General features: G+C 37.5%; 2 protein-coding genes across 4 annotated transcripts in view; both read right to left on the bottom strand.

Annotated features, from left to right (window-relative positions):
* The window catches only part of sorl1 (sortilin-related receptor, L(DLR class) A repeats containing), a 71,672-nt gene extending 60,983 nt beyond the window's left edge, over positions 1–10,689 (bottom strand). For both annotated transcript variants that reach the window (XM_079823960.1, XM_079823961.1), the window contains exons 1-2: positions 10,392–10,689; positions 1,860–1,976 (exon numbers count right to left, since the gene is read on the bottom strand). In XM_079823960.1, coding sequence (XP_079680086.1) covers positions 1,860–1,976; positions 10,392–10,676 — 402 coding nt within the window. In that variant the 5' untranslated portion in view covers positions 10,677–10,689. The remainder of the gene's footprint in view (positions 1–1,859; positions 1,977–10,391) is intronic.
* A 1,780-nt stretch (positions 10,690–12,469) lies between these two features.
* On the bottom strand, positions 12,470–16,061 carry bco2b (beta-carotene oxygenase 2b). Of its 2 annotated transcripts, XM_079822611.1 has the most exons (12): positions 15,970–16,061; positions 15,694–15,892; positions 15,402–15,613; positions 15,202–15,317; positions 15,021–15,123; positions 14,792–14,920; positions 14,091–14,251; positions 13,779–13,946; positions 13,564–13,701; positions 13,254–13,436; positions 13,068–13,178; positions 12,470–12,965 (listed from the first exon to the last, which is right to left on the bottom strand). In XM_079822611.1, the coding sequence occupies exons 1-12, from the start codon at positions 16,001–16,003 to the stop codon at positions 12,849–12,851; spliced, it is 1,671 nt and encodes a 556-aa protein (XP_079678737.1). In that variant the 5' UTR covers positions 16,004–16,061; the 3' UTR covers positions 12,470–12,848. The 2 variants fall into 2 exon arrangements, with proteins under 2 accessions (XP_079678737.1, XP_079678736.1); XM_079822610.1 differs by having other exon boundaries at positions 15,021–15,317.
* Positions 16,062–21,422: the final 5,361 nt, after the last annotated feature.

Raw genomic sequence — 21,422 nt, 5'->3', positions numbered from 1 at the left:
GGTTTCTCCAGAGATGTTCGATGGGGTTCAAGCCTAGGCTCTGGCTGGGCTAAGCCACACTTGCATTGTCTTAGCTATGTGCTTAGGGTCATTGTCCTGTTCCGAGGTTCTGAATGCTCTAGACTAGGTTTTCATTAAGGCTAACTCTATATTTTGCTGTTTTGAGCTTTTACTCTACCCGGGCGAGTCCCTCAGTCCCTGCCACTGAAAAACACCCCCACAGCATGATGCTACCACCACCATGCTTTACTGTTGGAATATTTTTGTGCAGGTGATGAGCAGTGCCTGGTTTCCTCCATACATGATGCTTGAAACTGAGGTTCATCAGACCAGAGAATATTGTTTCTTACAGTCTGAGAGAGTGCTTTAGGTGCTTTTTTGCATATTCCAAGTGGGTTTTCATGTGACTTCACTGAGGAGAGGCTTGAGTCTGGCCGCTTTGCCATAAAGCCCAGATTGGGTGAGTGTTGCAGTGATGTTTGTCCTTCTGTAAAGTTCTGTATATGATCATGGAGCTCAACCAGAGTGACCATCAGCTTCTTGGTCACCACTCTAACCAGGGCCCTTCTCCACTGATTGCTCAGTTTGGCAAGGAGGCCAGCTTTAGGAAGAGCCCTGGTTGTTCCAAACTTCTTCCATTAAGGATTATGGGGGCTACATGCTTCTTTGAACCTTCAATACAGCAGAATTTTTTTCCGTAGTCTTCCCCAGATCTATATCTTGATAAAATCCTGTCACTGAGCTCTACAGGCAGTTCATTTAACCATGGCTTGGTTTTTGCTCTGATATGCATTTTCAGCTGCTAGACCTTTTATTGAGAGGTGCGTGCCTTTCCAAATCATACCCATTTAAATGAATTTCCCACAGGTTAACTTCACTCAAGTGAAGTAACATCTACAACTCTTTCAAGTGTCCCAGAAAAGGGTATGAATACTTATGCAATGTAATTATTATAATTTAAAAGGCCTGTACACACCGGGACGAATATCGCGCACGCTTATCGCCAGCGTTTTTCGTGACGTTTTTCGGCGCGTCTTGAGTGTTCACACCCAAGCGATTTTTACTGGCGATGCGCCGAGTGAACGTGCACATTCAGTAGATAGCGCTCCTGGTACACAAGGTGGTGCTGCGGCACTTTACGCTTCTGACACTCGCTTGTCACACAGAAGAAGAAGAGAGACAGTATTTACGTGCTTGCCAAAACCCATAAGACATATTATGTCTATGACCAAAACCATTCACACACTTTTTGCTAACTGGCAAGCAGCATTAGCTATTCATCTTCTTCATAGTCTACTTACTACTTCTTCGTCGTATCAATGCACGCTCGGCAAGACCGTTTTGTCCTTGAGCGCCACCAAGTCGTGTTTTACTGTCACTTCAGCAGCTCCAGGCACGTGAACAAAAGCGCCGATCTCATTGGTCGACCAGTTTTTAACGTGCTGCGTCAAAAAAACAAAACAAACCCGAGGCGTTTTTTTTTTAAATGACGTTTTACGCCTGCTGTTTTGCGCGTCGGTGTGCACACTCACATTGGCGCCCTTTGTTTAGTCACGAGGCGTTAAACGTCGGCGATATAAACGTGCGCGACAATCGTCACGGTGTGAACAGGCCTTTAGGCTTTTTATTTTTTGATACATTTGCAACGTTATCACAAATCTGATTTTTGCTTTGTCATTATAGTGTGTGGAGTGTAGATTCATGTGAAAAAAGTAATTTAAAGTAGTTTAATATAAGGAAGCAACAAAACAAATGTGAGAAAAAAAATTGAATAATTTCGCAAGCCACTGTATATGTTGAAAGTTAAAAAATGCAACTTGATAAGAAACTTTTTTAAATGAAAAAAATAGTATACTCACGGAGCTGGCCTTGGGATCTGTGGCACCAACGCTGTCCCTGGCTAACGCTACTATGACTTTGCTCCTCTCCCCAGCCCAGTGGACGACCATCTGATTATGAGAATCATTCAGGTTGGCCTGTGAATGCAAAATATGATGAACAACTAATTGAAATGGAGCTGACTAGCTTTAAGTGGAATTTATTTTGCTGTGGTCAGACAAGTATCCAGGTTTCCACAGTACAAATCAAGTTGTCAAGGCATAACGCATTACAACTCGCTCAAAGTTGATTTTCAAAGACGTATCTCAGTGTCTGCTTCTCTCACTGGGTCATTTTCCACCAAAGTCATTCTGCATTTGTAATACCAGCTAAAATAAATCTGTATTTCACAACCTTGAGTTTGTGCAACCTTGAGTCTTGCACTTAAGGTCTGGACACTTAAGGACAGTCTTTGAGAAAACAAACAACTACAAACACACACAAACAGAGCTGAAGCAAGCTGAGCTAGACCACAGCGGCAGGAAAACTGAAACTATGGGCTGTGGTGTCCCAATCGGATCTGTTGAACAAAGAAATGTGTGTCATCTTTTCATGTCCTTCCCCCTCTTCTCTTTCCACTAAGAACAGCCTGTCTCATCTTTAATTCAGACTTCTGCATGAGGACTATGGCATCCTCAAATGGGTTCTACTCCAATATCTCCTGTCAGACATAAAAGAAAAGTTACAAAAGTTGTAAAGGAACAAAATGCTCTAACACCTCTTATTTTCCTGTCTGAGGAACAAGTTGTGGATCACTGGCAAACAACAGGCTGCTGTCCGTAACTTTTTTTGTGTTCAAGATTTACAAAAATTATATAATGAGAATGTACAACATGAATCCATTTTCCAAACCATGTTTTTGTCTTACCCGTAATCATTATGGTACAATAATAATAAGTGTTTATATTGGGACTATTTCAGACCGGTCTGGTAGGAACCGCTGCGGAGGAGCACAGTCCCTGCGTGACTCGCTAAAGACATAAACAGAGAGAAGTAGCTACGGCTGCAATGTTCTTCCGCAAGACGCATGCAGTTCTGTTTATTAAAAGTTACAGACTGCAGCTTTAACATTAGCATGTTAAACTACTCAGTGTTTGAAAGGTCACATTATAGACTTTCAACAAAAGCAGCAGAAGTTCAACAAAAATACTTTCATATGTTCTAGCATTTCAAAAAATACACATCATAGGCTTATCAAAAGAGCCATAGTGATATTCATTTGGGAATGTTTGTTTTTTGTAACGTACAAACAGTGATTCCTCAAACTACCTCACCTTGAATGTACAGTCATATTTTTATTCGCCATGACAAGGCAGTAAATCTCCCTGTCTCGTAGGCCTGCTTGGCAAGCAGCATGTTAGTACAACAGAGAGACTTTAGGAGTCTGACAGAGCTCTTAAGAAAACTTGCAGCAGTGGTTTTACATATAGCCTCAATTTAGCACTAGGTTTATTTTACCTCTATTTATAAAATATGACAGCTGTATAATCCATACTTTTCCTAAAAGGCATTACATTTCATTTAACTCACTTAATAAAAGTATGTGACATTCAAAATATGATGCGTAACAACATCATTCAACAATGTTTTAATAACCTGTGCAACATATTGGTTTTAAACTATTCAAAGTAGAAGTAAATTTAAATTACATCCCATCTGCCACCGGTCAAACAACCAAATAGTCCTTCCCGAAACTGACACCATTGCTGTAAATATTGCGGTTTAATTTCTGCTTAAACAAACAGAACAATGTTTTGATGCTTCAGAGCTTGGGTTTATGGAGGACTTGAAGCGGCACTTTAAAGTAAAAAGAAGGACTTGATGATCAAATAATATCAATTAAAAAATAAAAATGTAAATACATCACAGTTTACACATTGAAAAAAAAAGTTTTTAATTAACATGTAAAATGTATCAAATATAACTCATTTTAAAGCAACCTTTTAAAATCATTGGCTTTTCCTAATCCATTTGCCAACGGTTTTCTTTCTTTAAATTATCCGTGGGCAAATGTTTTTATTCATTCATTTGTTAAGTAAAAAAAAAAGCCATTAGACAGTACAAATGTCAATTTGTACTTCAAATGGTTCATGGTTGACTGTTGGTTTTATAACAGCAGATTAATCTCTAAAAACAGTTTCGTTTTCATCTCCTCTCTCCTCCATCTCAATCAGTACGTGTAGAAGAGCTTTTCCCACCACCTTGCCAACAAACACTGTAAAACAGCAAATGGTTGCAACCTGATCCGTTTCAGCCTGGCAAACTCATGGGTCTGCTTATTCAAAGAGAGTTAAAGGCCTGTCTGCAACTTCTGGTTATCCTGCAAATGGACTTTCTGCTAACAGGGCCCTCTTTTATACTGACACCGTAATGTACCAAAAGCATAAACAGACAAGTGCAAATAACTTCCTTCTCGCTTGTCTTGTTGAAAAAGCAACGAGGAATGAGATTCATTTGAAATAATTTCAATTTTTTCAGTTTCTTATGTATTATTCAGCAGGGAAACAGAAGAAATGGAGGCAGAAGGAGAGAGTGGAAGCACTAGAGCACCTTCGCTCCATCGCTGTAAGCAACGCACAGCTTGAAACCATGACATCATCTCTGCAGCACTAACGTTTGGGCCAACAGTTCAACAATTTGCCAACCGGTTTCCTTCTGGCAACCAACCATACGAGTTTCACTATGAAAAAATATGGGTGAACCACACATTTAATAACACTGTGGCCGTAACCAAAGGAAAACCGAGGAGTCATTATCCTGTTAAAGGCTTAGAGTACAGTTAAAGGCCTGTTTCATTACTGCAGTAAGGTTAAAGGAACTGTATGTAAGAAATGTATTTCAATTAATCATAAAATCGCCCTGATATGTCACTAGACATTAAGAAATCATGTGAATTTCAAATATTTATATCACTGACAACAGTTGTCCGGCCAGGATATTGTCATTTTAAAAGTGAAGTTGCAGCCCTCAACTGATGTTGATGTTGACATGTTGTGTTTTGGCCTGAAGCGCCACCCTCCACCTATCTACCAATCACGAAGTCAGTAGTGTTTCGGCATCCGGGTTGCCAGCTCTGCTCTAGTTACCACAGCTGCAGCAACAAACTTTTTGGATAAAAAATAAAACTTTACGAAACCTAAAAGACCTCGTTAGAAAAACGTTGTGACAATGAAAAAACAAAGAACTTGCTGTGTAGGACTCGTCATTTGCCATTGGAAGCTCCTTGTAGCAGCCTACGTTCCTGCTGGATCCTACAGCCTATCTGGCAACCTCGAGTCAGGGGGAGGGGGAGAGGGGATACACCGCTCTACAGTCATTTGAAAATGATTGCAGTACCAGTTTTGGCCACAATCTTACATACATTTCCTTTAAGTTACTGAACCATTACAGAGATGTGTTATGCTACGATGTAATGAATCAACATACTAGAAATATCCATTTGCACATAATAAATATACTGAGAAACATACCAAGATAACGTTTCATTCTCATTTGATATACACATAAAACACTAAAAAATAGTCTTAAACCAATAATTCCTGACAAGATTAATATTGGGTTCATCTATAATTTTCTTGTTTCTTGTCTTAGGGTGTGGACTTGGCAGGTATATTTTGATCAAAGCAAACTCTGGTGCGATCATTTGAAGCATGAACGCTGCATTCCGAACCTTGGTGTGCACCAAACAAAAAGGTGGGTCTTGGTTCGCTTCCAACCAACCTCGGGTGCGGTTCAACTGAAATATGAACGCAACACGAACCAAAGACATTTTAACGAACCAAAAGTCGTAAAAGGCCGAAACAAAGTTTGTTAGTTCAAAACAGCTTGCCAAAGCAAACTTTCCAGAAAAGGCTGCTAAACATGTTCGTATTACCATTGGTCCATGGCGATTACGTAATAGGTAGGTGTGCGGAGGCTCCGCCTTCTTTCGCGTGAAAATCTTTTCTGGTTCATTTGGCCTGTTCAGTCGGTCGAGGTTAGACGTCCGTGAGTGAAAACACAAACACGCAGGTGAGCAGAGAGCTGCTAATGAAGTTGTACTTCTGATGAAACGAGACACTGACACTGTTTTTCATGTTTAATACGATAAGGATGCTTTAAGATATCTATTGTATAAAGTGATATATAAATAACCATGATGTGCCTTTACTGGGGGGTATTCCAGAAAGCAGGTTATGTGACATCCCTGGGTAAGCGGATAACCTCAACTTTCGGTTCCAAAAATGGAGGTAACTTTATGCAAGTAGCCATAGCGACTCTGCCATAACCTGCTCCGGTATGTTCCAGGGTTAGTTTGCTTAAGAGGATATTTGATTGTCATCTCACACATGGGTCTGCATTCAATTAATTAGCATCAAACAAACAATATAATCTTAATTCTCAGCGAATAAAGATTACTTATTAAACAAAAAGATTGAAAACATTATTGCACAACCACCAAATAGGTGGCGATGTGCACTAAGTAGGTTATGGAAGTCGCCATTAAACAAAAGAAGAAGAGGAAGTAGAATGGCGCATTTTTTCTTAGCGTCTGTGTTTCCATGGTGAATCATCGATTCGTTGCTCTGTATGAAAATGTCTTGTGTGTTAACCGCGAACATACTCTGGGTTGTCTGAACTTACTCACTGACTTGTTTTTGGAACCAGCATACCTCGAGTAAGCAAGGTTTGGGTTAATCAACCGAGAGTTCAAGGTTATATGCGACGGTAAGTTAACCTTGCTTTCTGGAATACAACCCCCCCACCCCCTCAGTGCCGTAGAGCTTGTGTAAACATGCACATCGCTATGATCAGATACTTTTCTTATGCTTTATTAAAATGCTTGCTGTTTTCTCAATTTTGTTGTGTGTTTACTTTGTTATTGAGAGGAAAGCGTCCAGCACATATTTACATATTCATCTAAACGAGTGGGTGCCGTCAGATGTTCACTAACAGTATATCGCTGATCACGCATTTCGAACTTTGTTTTACCCCTAAACAAAGGACGTCGTTGTGAGTATATCAGGGCCTTAAATGTATAATTTTCTTTTTTGGTCCTGACTAGGGCTGCGCAATATATCGAAATTATCGAAATATTGCAAATGTACATATCGCAATATGCATATCGCAAGGGCATGCAATATCTGGCTAGGCTACTTCAACATTGTTAAAAGTGTATGTTTTAGGTCGACGCATATAGCAGAGAATAGACTGGGCACACGACTGTTACTTATGTGACTTGCTTGATGTTAAAGAGAGTTATTAAACACAATAACTTGCAAAAAACAACTCCTTGCAGTCTCGTGCTGTCTGCCACACACACCGAAATGTGCGCACAAGCCGTTCTTTTTTCGTGTCTTGTTACACACTCGAACTGTCAATGCTTCCTTTTCCCAGAACTGATGCTTTTTTTCCCAGAAAGAATGTGATGCTTTTTTTCCCAGAAAGAATGTGAAACAACACACAAATTATATAATTCTGTTTTTTTTTTCTTTTAAGTATTATAATTTAAATACATTTTACACACTTAAAGCAATATCGTATCGCATATCGAATATCGCATTATTTAACAAGGATATCGCATATAGCATTTTTCATCAATATCGCACAGCCCTAGTCCTGACCAAAAGAACCAAACCGAACCTGAACTACAAGTGTGAACACACTCTTAAAGGAACTATATAAAGACTCATCTGTGTCAATTTGGTTTCACCTTGAGTTTAATGAAAGAGAAGACAACCATCCGGAAAACAAAGTAAACTAGCAGGCTGTTCAGACAAGTTCCAGTATTACCCCACGGAATAATTATAAACACACCGCCCTTCCCTAAGGTTTTAAACTTTCTTATCACAGAAAACGAAACTAAAATACTCTGCCAGTAAGACTGCTTAAATGTTGTACATGTTTGAACAGGAATACTAATGTAATCCTAGTTGAATTAGGGTCATTTACATTTTTTTAATATCAGGAAAAAGTAAAAGGAATGTAATGGCAAATACAAAAAAATATGATATTGTTTTACCATAACTGGCATACCATACAAAAAAAAAATGTATTACCAAAATAAGATTAAATATGGACTTGACATGACTCAGGAAGTAAGTCCAGGCTTATCCTGCGAAAGGTGAGGGAATGTCAAGTTTCATTTATATTCTGGGTATTACTCTATGGCAATGATTCTGCATTACATACTTTACATACTAGAATAAAATTGCATTTGTTTGCCAGCAGTTCACTTAACGTGGCTTAATATACGAGGGAACAAAATGGATCAAGATCCAAGGTCCATGAAATGAATTAAATTTACTGGAAATCCTGTTTTGAATGTACAACATTCTTCTAAGAATAATTATTGCTTAATCACATCTCCTGGGTCAAAATTGCGAAATATTTACCATTAAATTATGAAATAAAAGTCAAATAAAAAAAGAAGGGATTGTTTGGATTAAAAGCTTTTTTTCCACAATAAAAACACCCATTGCTACAAAGTTCGCCAAGGCATTTGCCTTCAAGAGCTGCTCTTGGGGTCTGGCGCTGAACTGCATATTTTATGATAATGACTCTGTCACAATACTCTAAATTTGGTGAGTAATTGTGCTTCACAACAGGTCTGCAAAGACAACAACAAAAAGACCCTTTAAAACAGTATATCCTTGTCTTGGCAGAGCTGAGGACTTTTTCTAGGTTACTTGAATAGACAAAAAGAGTGGATTGATGTTTGTTACTTCTTACCTAACACTGCTCCCCGTTATGTGCCAAAAACAACACATAAACCAAAAGGTCTGAAAAAGGGGAAGGAAGAAGGGTGGGGGGCACAGATGGGAGATCTTAATTGGAACTTCTGAGGGGGTAATTCACCTCATATCAACTGCTATGGACTCCATCCAGGACACTAATAACACTTCATAGAGGATTTCCTGTACACGCTACAGGGTGAAAAGTCACTAATCTTAGTGGCCGCCCACTGCATATGCATTAGAGAAGATTTAGAAGACAGTAAAATACCCTCCTTAGAGTTTGACTTTTTTTTATACATCATTGGAATAAACAAAAATACTACAAGGGTTTGTTTTTCCAATCTGATCCTATTGTTTTTAGTTTTATAATGATACATTTCAACCAGATTCATATCATAACTCTAATTTAGATTGTATCGCCACAAGTGAGTCACAAATCCTCATAGCTTGAATCAACATCACATGCTGTGGTAGACAAGTGTGTTTTGAGTTCATGATCTGAGCGAGCTCTTGAAAAAACATGATGTATTTACGCTAACAACCAAAATCCTGTTCTGTAGGCAATGACTGTTTTTCAAACAAAATTCAGTGGATTGACCCATTCAAGATCTAAAAGATACAAAGGAAAAGCAAAACTAGTAACTGTTGCATGCCTGACTTAACAAACATCTCAAAACGCTAGAGGGAGTGAAATGTTTGGGAAATATCCCAGCAAGACTGTGTAACCAGTTATGCCTCTCTGGTTTGTTAATGCTTGTGTAATAAAGCGGCATCCTGGTGGTAAACAAAGAAACACTGTGTCAATAAATTTAATAGGAACACAGATGAGCGGAGTCTGTTTCTAATTCCCAAGATGCTGACATTAAGCATAAACCCTTCTGAGTTCAGGGTAAAAATAAACAACATCATATATACAGGGAGACTGGGGTTAGTTGTCAAAAACATTTACCTTTTTGTTTGGGTTTGAAAATCGTTTTACCGTCTAAATGTTCCCCGAAAAATCTACAATAGGCTGTTTAGTGGCAGACTACATTACTTAGCCCGCACAATGTGACAATGTGTTCGTATTTTCAATGTATTTTTTTCTCTAGCCAATCATTGTGAAAACGTTCAAAGGCTTTTAAAGCAAGATTTCAGTGTTAGTGTTTATAATGAAATTAACTTTCAAAAATAAACCAACCCTCCCTATTCACTAGAGCAAAAACCGAGACAACTAGCCTCAGTCTCCCCTATATTACGCAATATTTAATCATATAAAAATCTTAGATGCTAACTGAATGTTTGCTTATTATTATTCTACAAGGAACATGCACAATTTGCATCACTAAAAAACAAAAACAAAAAAGGGGAAATGGTACTGTATGTTTTGTGACAAAAATAAATAAGACTTAAAATCATTCAAAATACTGCATAAAAATGCACAATGTCTCGTTGACACCACTGTTCAGCAATATATCACATCTCTTCTTATAGCATATTTAATGCCAAAAAAAATGTAAGGTTTAAATGTAAAACACAGATATCAGGTAAAGCATCAGAAAAAGGTGAGATATAAATATGTAGGCCTATAGTTATTTAATATTTTGCAAGATTTCAATCGTGATGGTGCATGCGAGAACCCTTCATCTGACAAACAGGTCAATTACACTTCTAGGTGACTGCGTGCAAACCAATGTTGAATGGTACACAACTATTGTGAATCCTGAATTCAATATTTTATGAGGTTATGCAAAAGCAATGTTCTTGTCATTATTACCTATATGCAATCACGCCTAATTGAATGCAAGTCTCGCTTACCCTTCCATAAACCTTTGGCATGGGGGATCCTTCAGCATTCCGCCGAACGCGAAGCTGGTGCGCGGCTGAAACCTCCCTGACTTCTCTCTCCAGACGCACGACGCGACTTTCTGCATGCTCCAGGTTTGCACTCACTCGTGAGAAACCCCTGTCCTGTGGTAGCATGAATCTCTGGTCGTGGTGAAGTCGAAGCGTGGAGGAGATCGCGCCAGGAACGAGTAATAATAACAGATACATGGCACAGCGACTGAGCGGCAGCATCTTGCGTGTCTGCCCTGACGCCATGTTTGTGTATGCTGAGTGTGATGTGTGACAGGGCGCCTCTAGCGGTCAACCACATTCACACTCATTACCATGGATACAGATGGCACATGATGTTTTGTTTTGCTGTTTTACATAAACAGTAGATTGCCAAGACCAAAAATAAAGGCTTGATTCGGGGACGGTTTCACAAAACATCATGATAAAATGTGTTTGGCTCGGTAAATTAAGTTATTTATTATAATATTATTAAAAAAATAATGATAAAGGTTTATTTTACCTAAAAAAAAAATAGGGGGGAAAATATCTATTGTGTAAATGTCCCAATACCAAAAACGCTGTAGTATTTATTGCGCAATCTTGACCTAAAATTAGTTTATTAAAACGAACAGAAGACATGGGTTCAGAACAAAAAAAATAAACATCAAATAAGATGATGTTCGAGACGAGAGCCTCCCCGTCGCCTATTTTGCAGGATCTTTTCATCTCTTTTCATCTCGAGTTCGTTTGTACAAAACCCCCATCTGCTGGTCAGAATTTGCAAATACATGATATCTAGTTTTGCGACTAATAATTGCATAGGAAATTCAGTTTGTCCTAAGTGTACACTTATTATAGGACAGGTTATGCAGACTTGTGTCCAGTGGTACAGTTGCGCGCGTTTTCTGTGAGCGCGCGATTATTGACCGTTCAAAAGCAGTGGCGGTTGGTATTTGAGGTGTAAGCTGGACTGTGGCGACCGAGTTTACCGAAGGTAATTGATTTTCTGGCATTTATTTTAGCTCTCCAACAACTGGTATTCAATTATTAACTAACAATTGTATCAGGTTTATTGGTTTTATGTAAGTAATGCCTATGGCTTGGTTTAATTTAAAATGTCGAGCAGAACTGTCGCGTTGTGAGGACTGAACTGAAGTTAGAAATGGAGTGTACACAGATGTCTGTCGTAATATCGATGATGGTTAACAAGGCTGTGTTGTATTTTATATGATATAAAAATATTATCTTGACAATATAACGTTATATTACGCACTTTCTTCCTCGGCCACAGGAAAATAACGACACAGCGCGGGGTCCATGGCGGTCAGAGGAACAGAAATGAAAAGGTGTCAATCGAAAATACGCGAGGTGAGGATTTGACAGAATCTACAGTCACAAAACAGCCAGATGTTGACCTCTATTAAGTTTTCTTGCTGAGTAATTTTCCTGATTTCTAGCTGATTTTTTTATACTAATGCTAACAATTATACATGAAGGTCGAAAATGCACAATTTTCTGAGACATCTCCAGCTAAAAAGATGAAGGCACAGCATTTCAGACCAGCAGCTGGAGACATGTCTTACGGATTTGAAACAGCCTTGGCAGGCAAGTCCCAGGTTTTCTCTCATGCTGTCAATATCATGACGGCTATTTCCGCTCATGTTTTAAACACAACTATTATTTTTTGATAATCTTATTAACGATTCTTGTAAACTTGTGAGGCACCTTACTTATTTTTCTGTATGTCTTTTCATTTCAGAGGCTAACCGAGAAGTCAATGTCATCTTTTCAAAGTACTCAGAGGTTTTGAGGTAACTGGATGGATTTGTACACCACCCCTCATCAGCAGTGGTCCATAAGGTTTAAACTCAAACGTTAATTTTACATGTTATCTTCTAAGGGAAAGAGCTGCTGTGGATGCTTCACAGCTTGGAGAACTGGGAGATATTCTTACTGAAGCCAGAAGCTTGGAATCTCATCTCAAAGAGAAGAAGGAACACTTGAGACGCTCTTTGGCGTTGATCTCTGACAAATTACAAGGATAGGTTCAGTTCTTTGGTGTAATTTGATTTATAAAATGTATTTTATTTGTTCTACAAGCATCAATCCATAAGACATTGATTATACATGTTCATATTATACTTGGGAAGTTAATTATACGTTATAAAATTAGAAACATTACTTAAGGTGTTATGCTGAAATAAAATGGATATGTGGTGACAATTCTTAAAACCATTTGTAGATATATACAAGCATATGCTATTTTAATAAATTCAACAACAAAAACATTCTTATTTTTTTTAGCAGACAGTTATTCAATTTATATAATACAAGTTTGAGTGTGTAATTCAAGTGAGAAAACAATACAAGTAAAAAAATAAGAGCAGGTTAATCAGAGACATCTTCCAAAATATTTGGGCTTTTTAAAAGTGTCTTTCATTGTCTATTTTGGAAAGTCCCATGGAATCCATATGGAATGTTGATGGGCACTTCAGCGCGGCCCAATTCTTCAAATGTTTTTGCATCCAGCACCAGAAAGAAGGTGCTCTTTTCCTAAAGGGACAATTACTCATTAGTCCAGAAAGAGCTTTTAAAAAATTAGAGAAAATATAACACGCCATTTTTGACACCACTGAGGAACATGGCGTGTTATACCTGATTAGGGGTGATGACCACAGACAGAATGACTCCATCATCCTCTTCTACAGCACCAGGTGAAGGGACAAAGATTGGTTCTGAGGGATACATGTCTGCCTGTTTCCACACCTGTCATAACGTAAATTGAAAAATGTATTCAAATGACTAAACATAGTGCACATAAGCCTAATACTCCTAACTTACCTTTATTTGTTTGCCCTGAAGGTCCATTTTAATGAGGGAGTCTCCAACCAGGTGTCTGAAGCCACATCCGTAGAAGTAACGGTAGGGGTGGGAATTGCACATTGAGTAGTTGATCTGTGGGAATTCCAGACCTCCATATTCATGGAGATCATCACCATGGAGATCTTCATGTGCACAAAACACCTGCATAAATAGACATGGAAAAACATTTACAATACATGATATTATAGCAAAAACATTCATGTTTCTTTGGATAGCCTGCAGATAAATTAGAAAAAGAAAGGACTAATATAAGTCAACAAAAAACAACCTTGTTCTTGTCTGCCTTGATGGCTGTCGCGGTACTATTTAAGCGCGTGTTGAGATTTTGCCCACAGGGTATGTCGTTGTCCACGATCAATGGCAGGACAAATCGGCGGGGGAACACTCTGCACATTGTGTTGTATACCTAGCAAAAAAAATTATGTTGAAGAACAAGGCTGCATTTTCACATAGATAGATTCGCTTTTAGAAGTAAAGTTTTACCTCATCTAAAGCATTCCCAGACTTTTTTAGATTCTGAATCATGTAGCTGTTAATTGCTTGGCCATCATCAGAACAGCACATGTCCATGATCAGGAAACCGTTTTCTTCATAACAGTTTATCTGATGGAAGGTTGACATTGGCTTTGCGTAATATTTGACGAGGCTCAGCTGAAACAAAATAAAGTATAGAGTCATTCAGGCTTCGCATGGAGCCAAAGCAGGAGCATTTTAAAATGAGTAATATATATATTAAAAAAAAGCATTATGTAAAAGAAAATGTGAACATACTGTGAAAATAATAGCAGTATTTACCTTTCCCGTGTGCTTGTTGATTACATGGAAAACGGTGTTTTGTTTGTGGTCCCAGTATATACCTTCATTAATCCCCTTTCCACGCAGTTTGCCTGTCACGATCTTTAAGAGATCCATTTTGATTGGCTGCTCGATGAATACCACATAGTTCTCTGACATGGCTGCAATAACAATGTAAAATTAAAAAAACCAAAACTGATATAAAAAGTTATAAAGTCGCATGTTTTTGAAACAGAAAAACAGGATTTAGAAAGAAATATTTGAAAGATATCCACATTTTTATTCAGTAAGGATGCATTAAATAATTACAGGTCACAGTATAAAGACATTTTTAATTGTACAAAAGACTTCTATTAAAAAAAAAACACTGTTCTAGTTTTCAACATTGATAATGAATGTTTCTTGAGCACCAAATCAGCATATTAGAATGGTTTCTGAAGGATCATGTGACACTGAAGACTGGCGTAATAGCGGTGTAAAGTTACAGTTTATATTCAAAAAGAAAACTTATCCTAAATTGTAATAATATTTCACACTATTGCTGTGTAAAATATTGCTATACGTTTAACATAAGAGACTTTTAAAAACATTTTTTTTTAAATCTTACTAACCCCAAATTTGTATCTACTTACTTTTTTATTAGCAAATATGTTTGTTAATAAAAAATTGGCAGCAGGAGATTGTAGGCAATGCTCTCTTACCAAAGCTGTGATAGTAGGATGGTTTAGACTTGTGCTCTGAGGGGATTGAGCACAAAACTGTGGCTCCTTCCAAGGTATCCTTTTGGCTCTCCTTCTTTGGCGGCACCATTATTATATTATAGAAAGCACCTAAGAATAAAAATGAAAAATAATAAAAATTAAGCAATACTTATCTTTAGACATTTCTGTAAATCAACAAGTGATTTTTAAGATTCAATTTCTGATTAACCTTTTAGAGTGTAAGAATTGCCCATGTTGTATGTAGTTCCATCAGGATCCACATGGGGGTGAGCTGTGGCCCCATTAACCGCAATGAATTTACTCCAGTCCACCTGAGCACAATGATTTCGACATTTCATCTTCAGTTTGTTTTCCATACAAACATATTTTTTACAATCATAATTATGTACCTTTTCTTTTGTTTCAAGCGTCTGTGGGTCTATTCTGTGCATGAAGTTGGTCTCTGTGCTGACATAGTAGTCTCCTTTATACTGAACAAAGCTTACATTTGCATTGTCACTTGGCTCTGTGGGAAGAGAGAGATGACAAGTCCATACATGCAGAACATATTAGAGACCACTTCAATCAGAACCAAAGACATCGCACTCACTCGGCAGCTCGAAGCGTGAGAGGAAGCGCTGGAAGAAGTTCTTGCATGGGTCTGGAATGGCAACCGTGCCGAATTCAGACATCATAATGCGGTTATTCCCTAGGTTTGTGTTGTAGCAATCGCTGTTGAGGAAGCGGCTCATGTACGTCACCTTTCCATCCTCGATGTGAAATTGGTGCATAAGCGCCATGCCATCAAACCAATGGTTGAAACTGAGGAGAAAATACAGCTCATTTACTTTCCTGTGATGACTGTGATCTGTACAGTTCAAGGAACTCAAATGATAACTCACCTGCTTCTTCCGATTTCAAACTTTCCAGGTCCATTCCTGAGGAAATTGCCTTTGATCCAGGAGGGGATGTTACCTGTGATTGTGGTTGTGAGGGGCTCTGGGGTTTCATCTACAGAACACACCAGATTCTCAATGCACGGCAGACCATGAACATCGGTGAAGTGTTGATCTTTATTCTTTGTCCTGGTCTTCTTCCATCCTGTGGGGAAAATAAGCATTTCAGATCTGAAGTTTTCTGCTCTACATACTTCGGATTAGAATAGTATCTTTACCTACCATTGCTAATGTTTAGACGGTTCATAGAAGACATGCTGGTCTGCTTGTGATGGCTTTCTGAGTTGAAGATGTTTCAAGAGCTGGCCTATCTTGTCTCCCTCTGCTGTCTGGACTGTCTTTTAAAGAGATCATCTTGGGTCACAAGATTTGCTTATGCAATCACAGACCTCCCACCAAACCGCTACACAGATGTGGCTTTAATTTTATTAGCAAAATTAATCTAATAACATCTTATGAAATCAATTTAATCAGGCGGGGAAATTCCCAAGTCAGCAGCAAAGGATATCCTCACTTTAACCTCAAGCTAGGGGGGGGGGGGGGGGGGGGGGTTAATTGACCTTACCATAAAATCTAATAACTAATGTAACTCATATTAAATTTAAGTCTTCAATATCTCAATATTTATTTTAATATTAAACAAATATCAAAACATCTATAAATATGCAAATACTTATAATATAGTGATTACCTTAAGATTCATTTTCAATCTTCAATGTATTATTTATTAATTAAGAGTTTGTGCAAGAGTTTATAAAATTAATGCCATCACTTTTTCTCTATTCATGTTCCTTTTAACAGGCCATGAACCAACATCGTTTGTTATGAGATACTGTACATACACCAGTTCAAACTTAATGTTCTGTACATTGTTAAAAAAAAAAGTTATTTACAAGCGTCTCAAGTGCAATTTAGGGATATTACAGAAATAAATGAGGACAAAGAAAATTTTATTGGTATGGCATTATGTTAGCTCTTGACTTAAGTAAAAAGGAAAGTAGGCTATTTTACAGACTCCACTAGGAGATAAGCTTTAAGGCAATGTTCAGCATTAATGCCAATGAAAACATGTGGAGTAAAAACAAGAACTGTATTAAACAAAATGTTAAAAGCAAAGACCCGAGGTAAATTGCAATTAAATGATTTAGGTCAGGTCAACTCTTTTACATGCTTCATGAATAGATGAGAATGAATAGACAGTGTTGTGTTATAAAAAAAAAAAATAGAAGTATTAAAAAAAAAAAAAGTTCATGTCCCATTTTGAATTAACCAAAGATATAGTCCATTCAAATGCATTTGCATGGGGTGAAAATACATAACTAAAAATAAAAGGTTATGACAGTTTAAAGGGAATGGCACAAATTATGTCAAGACATATCTGGGTCAAATTTAATTCTAAATCCAAAGAAAAGAAAAAATAATAATTGAAAATGTGTTTTATTGACAATTGTAACGTTAGTCCACTGATGGCAAGCGAAGATGAACCCAAGTGCAGTTTATTAAAGCCAATAATCCAAAGTGAGCAAACGGAAACAACGACTTGACTCATGAAAAACCTTGACTACGAACACTCACCAACAGTGGTTACAGGGAACAATACTCGACAAGGACACATGGCAAACATGAGGGCTTAAATACACATAGACTAATGACTAAACAAGACACACCTTTGAACAATCAAGACAATGAACCAATGACAGAACTGAACTGAGAACACATGACTAAAACAACCAATGAGAACATAACACACGAGGACAAGGGAATCACATGACAAAACCAGGAACTGAAACATGACTATGAGATAACAAAATAAGAGACATGAAAACATAAACGTGAAACCAAACACGAAACCAACTGTGACAACAATTAAGCACACTTTCTCCGCTTAATGTATTAGAAATAGCCTATTTTAGTTTCTTGCTGTCTCTGTTAGTAGTGTCAAGACCACCTAAGTCGAGACCAAGACCAGTGTGTGCTGAGACCAAGACAAGACCAGGTGCCTATACCATGAAGCCGGTTTAGCTGGCTAGCCAGATATGTTTAAGCTTAGTTTGTGCCAATCCTGGGTTTTAGGTACCATTAAAATGGTTTGGCTTTTAGCAGTGTTCATCTCCACAGTAACTTACGCTCCACGGCTAACCTGTTCCAGGGCAGGTTATGTTCTGGATAAGACATCTCAAACTGAAATTGGACCAATCAGCTGTGAGCAAATTGACACACCTCTGATGCAATAAAGTCTCTCCCCCTGTTTCTACTCCAACTTAAAGGTCACTACATAGCAAATGGTTTTGAAAGACTAAAGTGTCTGGCTTTTAGCAATGCTTATTTATGGTAATAATAATTTTGAATGATTTAGATAATTATACCCTTAATCACAAAGTTTATTTACAAGTTTTTTTAATTACTCGTATCATTTTAGTTAATCAGTCATTAATAGCCACTAAGTTATAAATAGCCTATATAACGGTCATAAAAATAAGCTTTAAAATCAATAAATAAAGCTATTGAAATGACTACATGTGAGCTTCAATGTTCAATTCTCTCTATATATCAACTAAAGTAACTTCATAACTTGCACTGACGTAGTAAGATTTTTCTTTAAGTTGGAGTTTAAGTTTTTCATAGACAGCTCTTTTCTTGCTGTGTAAATTTGTTTAACTTCTTAATATTTTTCAATCATGTAATATTCTGCAGAAGAGAGAAATGAATCTCACTGCTTCTCTCACGAGAAGGCAACCTCAGTTCCACTGATCCACAGCATGTGGCTGTTCACTACTGAAGTCACAGCTAAACTCCTAAACTCAGGATCAAAGCCTGAGTTGACAGCGAAAGTTGATGATCAGCATCATGGGACAAACAAAGCCTGAATAGATTGGTTAAGGCAGGGCAAGACCGAGACCAGACCAGCACTCCTTAAATTCACCTAAAAGATCCATATCTGTCTGAGTCTTATATTTAATGAATAAATATAATTAGAATAGTAAGACACTATAGCGCTGTTACCATTCAAATCACTGACAATAATATTCATAGCACAGAAGTTGCATCTGAATTGGTACAATTACACCTGCATAAATAATGTTCAGATTAATTTAACATTAAAACATTTACATTATTTAACTGTCAGGGAATCATTTATTCAACAGATTTGTTCAAAGCAGTTCATTTAATAACGAAAAGTTGCTGAATTAGCAAGACACAGTTTAAAATGTGTTATTTATTTAATATCTTGTTTATTGAACGTTTGTATAAACCAATATCATTTGCAATCACGCTTATATTCATGAAAATAGCTCTCTTGCTCTTGTGATATTGCTAAATTATACTCTGTTATATAAAGAAAAACTAAATCTCAGAATTTTGTGGGCATTTATCTTAATTTTTGAGACAATGCTGCATTGATTTTTGAACCCAGGAGCAAGTTTTACATTTGAGCAAGTTTTTATTTAAATATGCTACGTGCATGTAAAAGAAACAGTCAACACTGAAACACTGTACGGTCTTTAATAGGCATCGATGTGTCCTTGGGGAGATCTATTTTATGCCAGTTCCAGTTCCCTGCACTGTTGTGATCTTTTAAGAGCTCAAGTCTTAACCCTGGAAATTCCCAGACACAGAATTAAATACATACTTTTGTTGTGAAGGTCAATACATTTTCATACTGTTCTACTACCCCATTTGTTGATTTCAGCTTCAAGAACATACTGTTTTTCTGCAATAGCCAGAGGACCTGACATTAAGGAGGTCAGATGCATGTTACAAAGTTCTTTTTGGACAATATTGCATAGTGTCTGTGATTTGAAGTGAACTGAAGTGATACCAACAAAGGCAATCTCCCCATATTGCTTACGAAGCAGATGCTGCATTGATTACTAATATGTGTAGGAAATTCTTGCTGGACCAGCTCAATAGGACCATTACGATTGCAGTTTTTTTGCATTCTTTACAAATAAGTTTTTTTTTTTACAAATACGTTTTCCATTTACCTAATCTCACTTCCTTTGAAAAACTGTGTCTGTGTGTTTGTGTGTGTGTTTGTGTTGTGTGTGTGTGTGTGTGTGTGTGTGTGTGTGTGTGTGTGTGTGTGTGTGTGTGTGTGTGTGTGTGTGTGTGTGTGTGTGTGTGTGTGTGTGTGTGTGTGTGTGTGTGTGTGTGTGTGTGTGTGTGTGTGTGTGTGTGTGTGTGTGTGTGTGTGTGTGTGTGTGTGTGTGTGTGTTTGTGTATATATATTAGTCGGGGAGCAAAAGTCTCAAAAGCTCAATAAAATGGGTTGAACCTGTCTTCCAGAATCTGGCAGTACGTTTTGGGAGTTCATTTTTAGTCCATCTCTGCAAAACGGACTTCAGGATGGACTAAAATGAACTCCCAAAACGTACTGCCAGATTCTGGAAGATGAATTCTTCAAACAGTGGTACTAGAGGATGTGGTGCTGGTCCTTCAAGAGTCACTCTCAACCTATCTGTCCATAAAGCCTATAAAAAAACCTTCTTCATGTATTTTACAACACTTCAGCTTGTGATTCTTATCTAGTGGGGGTCATTTTTTAGGATTCTTTACCTAACTGAAGTCTCTGAGATCCTGACACCTTGCACTTCTGGAGACTCCAGGTAGGTTGCAGCTTTGGAAAATGGTGGCGCTGGAGACTAAAGGGTTCCTGATGGTTTCACCCTTAATTCTTCACCTTAATTCTTAATTCTTTTGCGGTTAATAGGTGTCTTTTCTCCGCCACATGTTTTTGTCAGATCCTGCTGACCCAACGAGCATTTCACTGTCCAATGGTCATGCCTTAACTGCAATGTCTAGTATTGCATTAGTATTGCATCCTTCTCATGGGCATTTAATACTTTTTGACTTTTCAGTCTGAGTTAAATCTCTTTTTTGGCTCAATTTATCTGTAAAAGAAAACATGCCTAATAATTCTGCACACCTGAATATAAGGTGTTTTTCATTTCCAGCCTTCATGAACAATTATATATCACTTATACATTATTAAATACTAAATTAATAGTAATTATTAGGATTACTGTGGTTTGGAATTGGTCAAATGTGCCTGGAAAAAAAATATGATCAGAAAATCAACGTGCCTAATAATTCTGCACTCCCTGTAGACAAGTTTGAAGATAATAAACACACAATCGCGACAATATATGGCTTATCTGTGTTATTTATACCATGTTGGGTGTTTTCATAATAGATTATATTTGTAATGCAATGCTACTCGAGCTTTTATAATTATGCAGAATATTGTAAAATATATTTTCTGTCTGATTTTTTGATCCAAAGCCAAATGAGATCACATAAGGTTATTTAAAACAATTGGTGTAATAAATCATAAATTATAGTTTAATAAATTATAAATTCTTGTGGCAGAGAATATAGATCCTTTGTTCTGTTGCTCTCTGTCACATAGGCCTACCTGCAGCTCATTCATTATGCAGCTCATTAATGCGAGTCCTTTGTTATCTCAGGTTCTATCTCATCATTATTCATTAGATCCCACGCCTCCTCGCATATTGGCTTTGTGAAGAGAAACTGTCTTACAAATTTTAAATCAGTGTATTGTTTTATGTGAATGAGTAGGCTCAATGATTCTCACATCAGTACAAAGAAAAAACTCTATGCAAATACAGACAGGAGTCAAAAGTCTTGGGAACAGATATCTATTGTGTGTTTTG

This window comes from Gobio gobio, assembly GCF_949357685.1.
Source record: "Gobio gobio genome assembly, chromosome: 8".
In the NCBI taxonomy this organism is placed as follows: Eukaryota; Metazoa; Chordata; class Actinopteri; order Cypriniformes; family Gobionidae; genus Gobio; species Gobio gobio.
The sequence above is the reverse complement of the archived record's forward strand: the minus strand, read 5'-3'. Positions and strand labels throughout refer to the sequence as shown.

Coding starts and splice junctions, on each gene's coding strand:
- bco2b (XM_079822610.1), bottom strand. CDS start 16,003: ATGTCTTCTATGAACCGTCTAAACATTAGCAATG. Junction 15,893..15,969: donor CCGTCTAAACATTAGCAATG/GTAGGTAAAGAT, acceptor TTTTCCCCACAG/GATGGAAGAAGACCAGGACA. Junction 15,318..15,401: donor CTCACGCTTCGAGCTGCCGA/GTGAGTGCGATG, acceptor CTCTTCCCACAG/AGCCAAGTGACAATGCAAAT.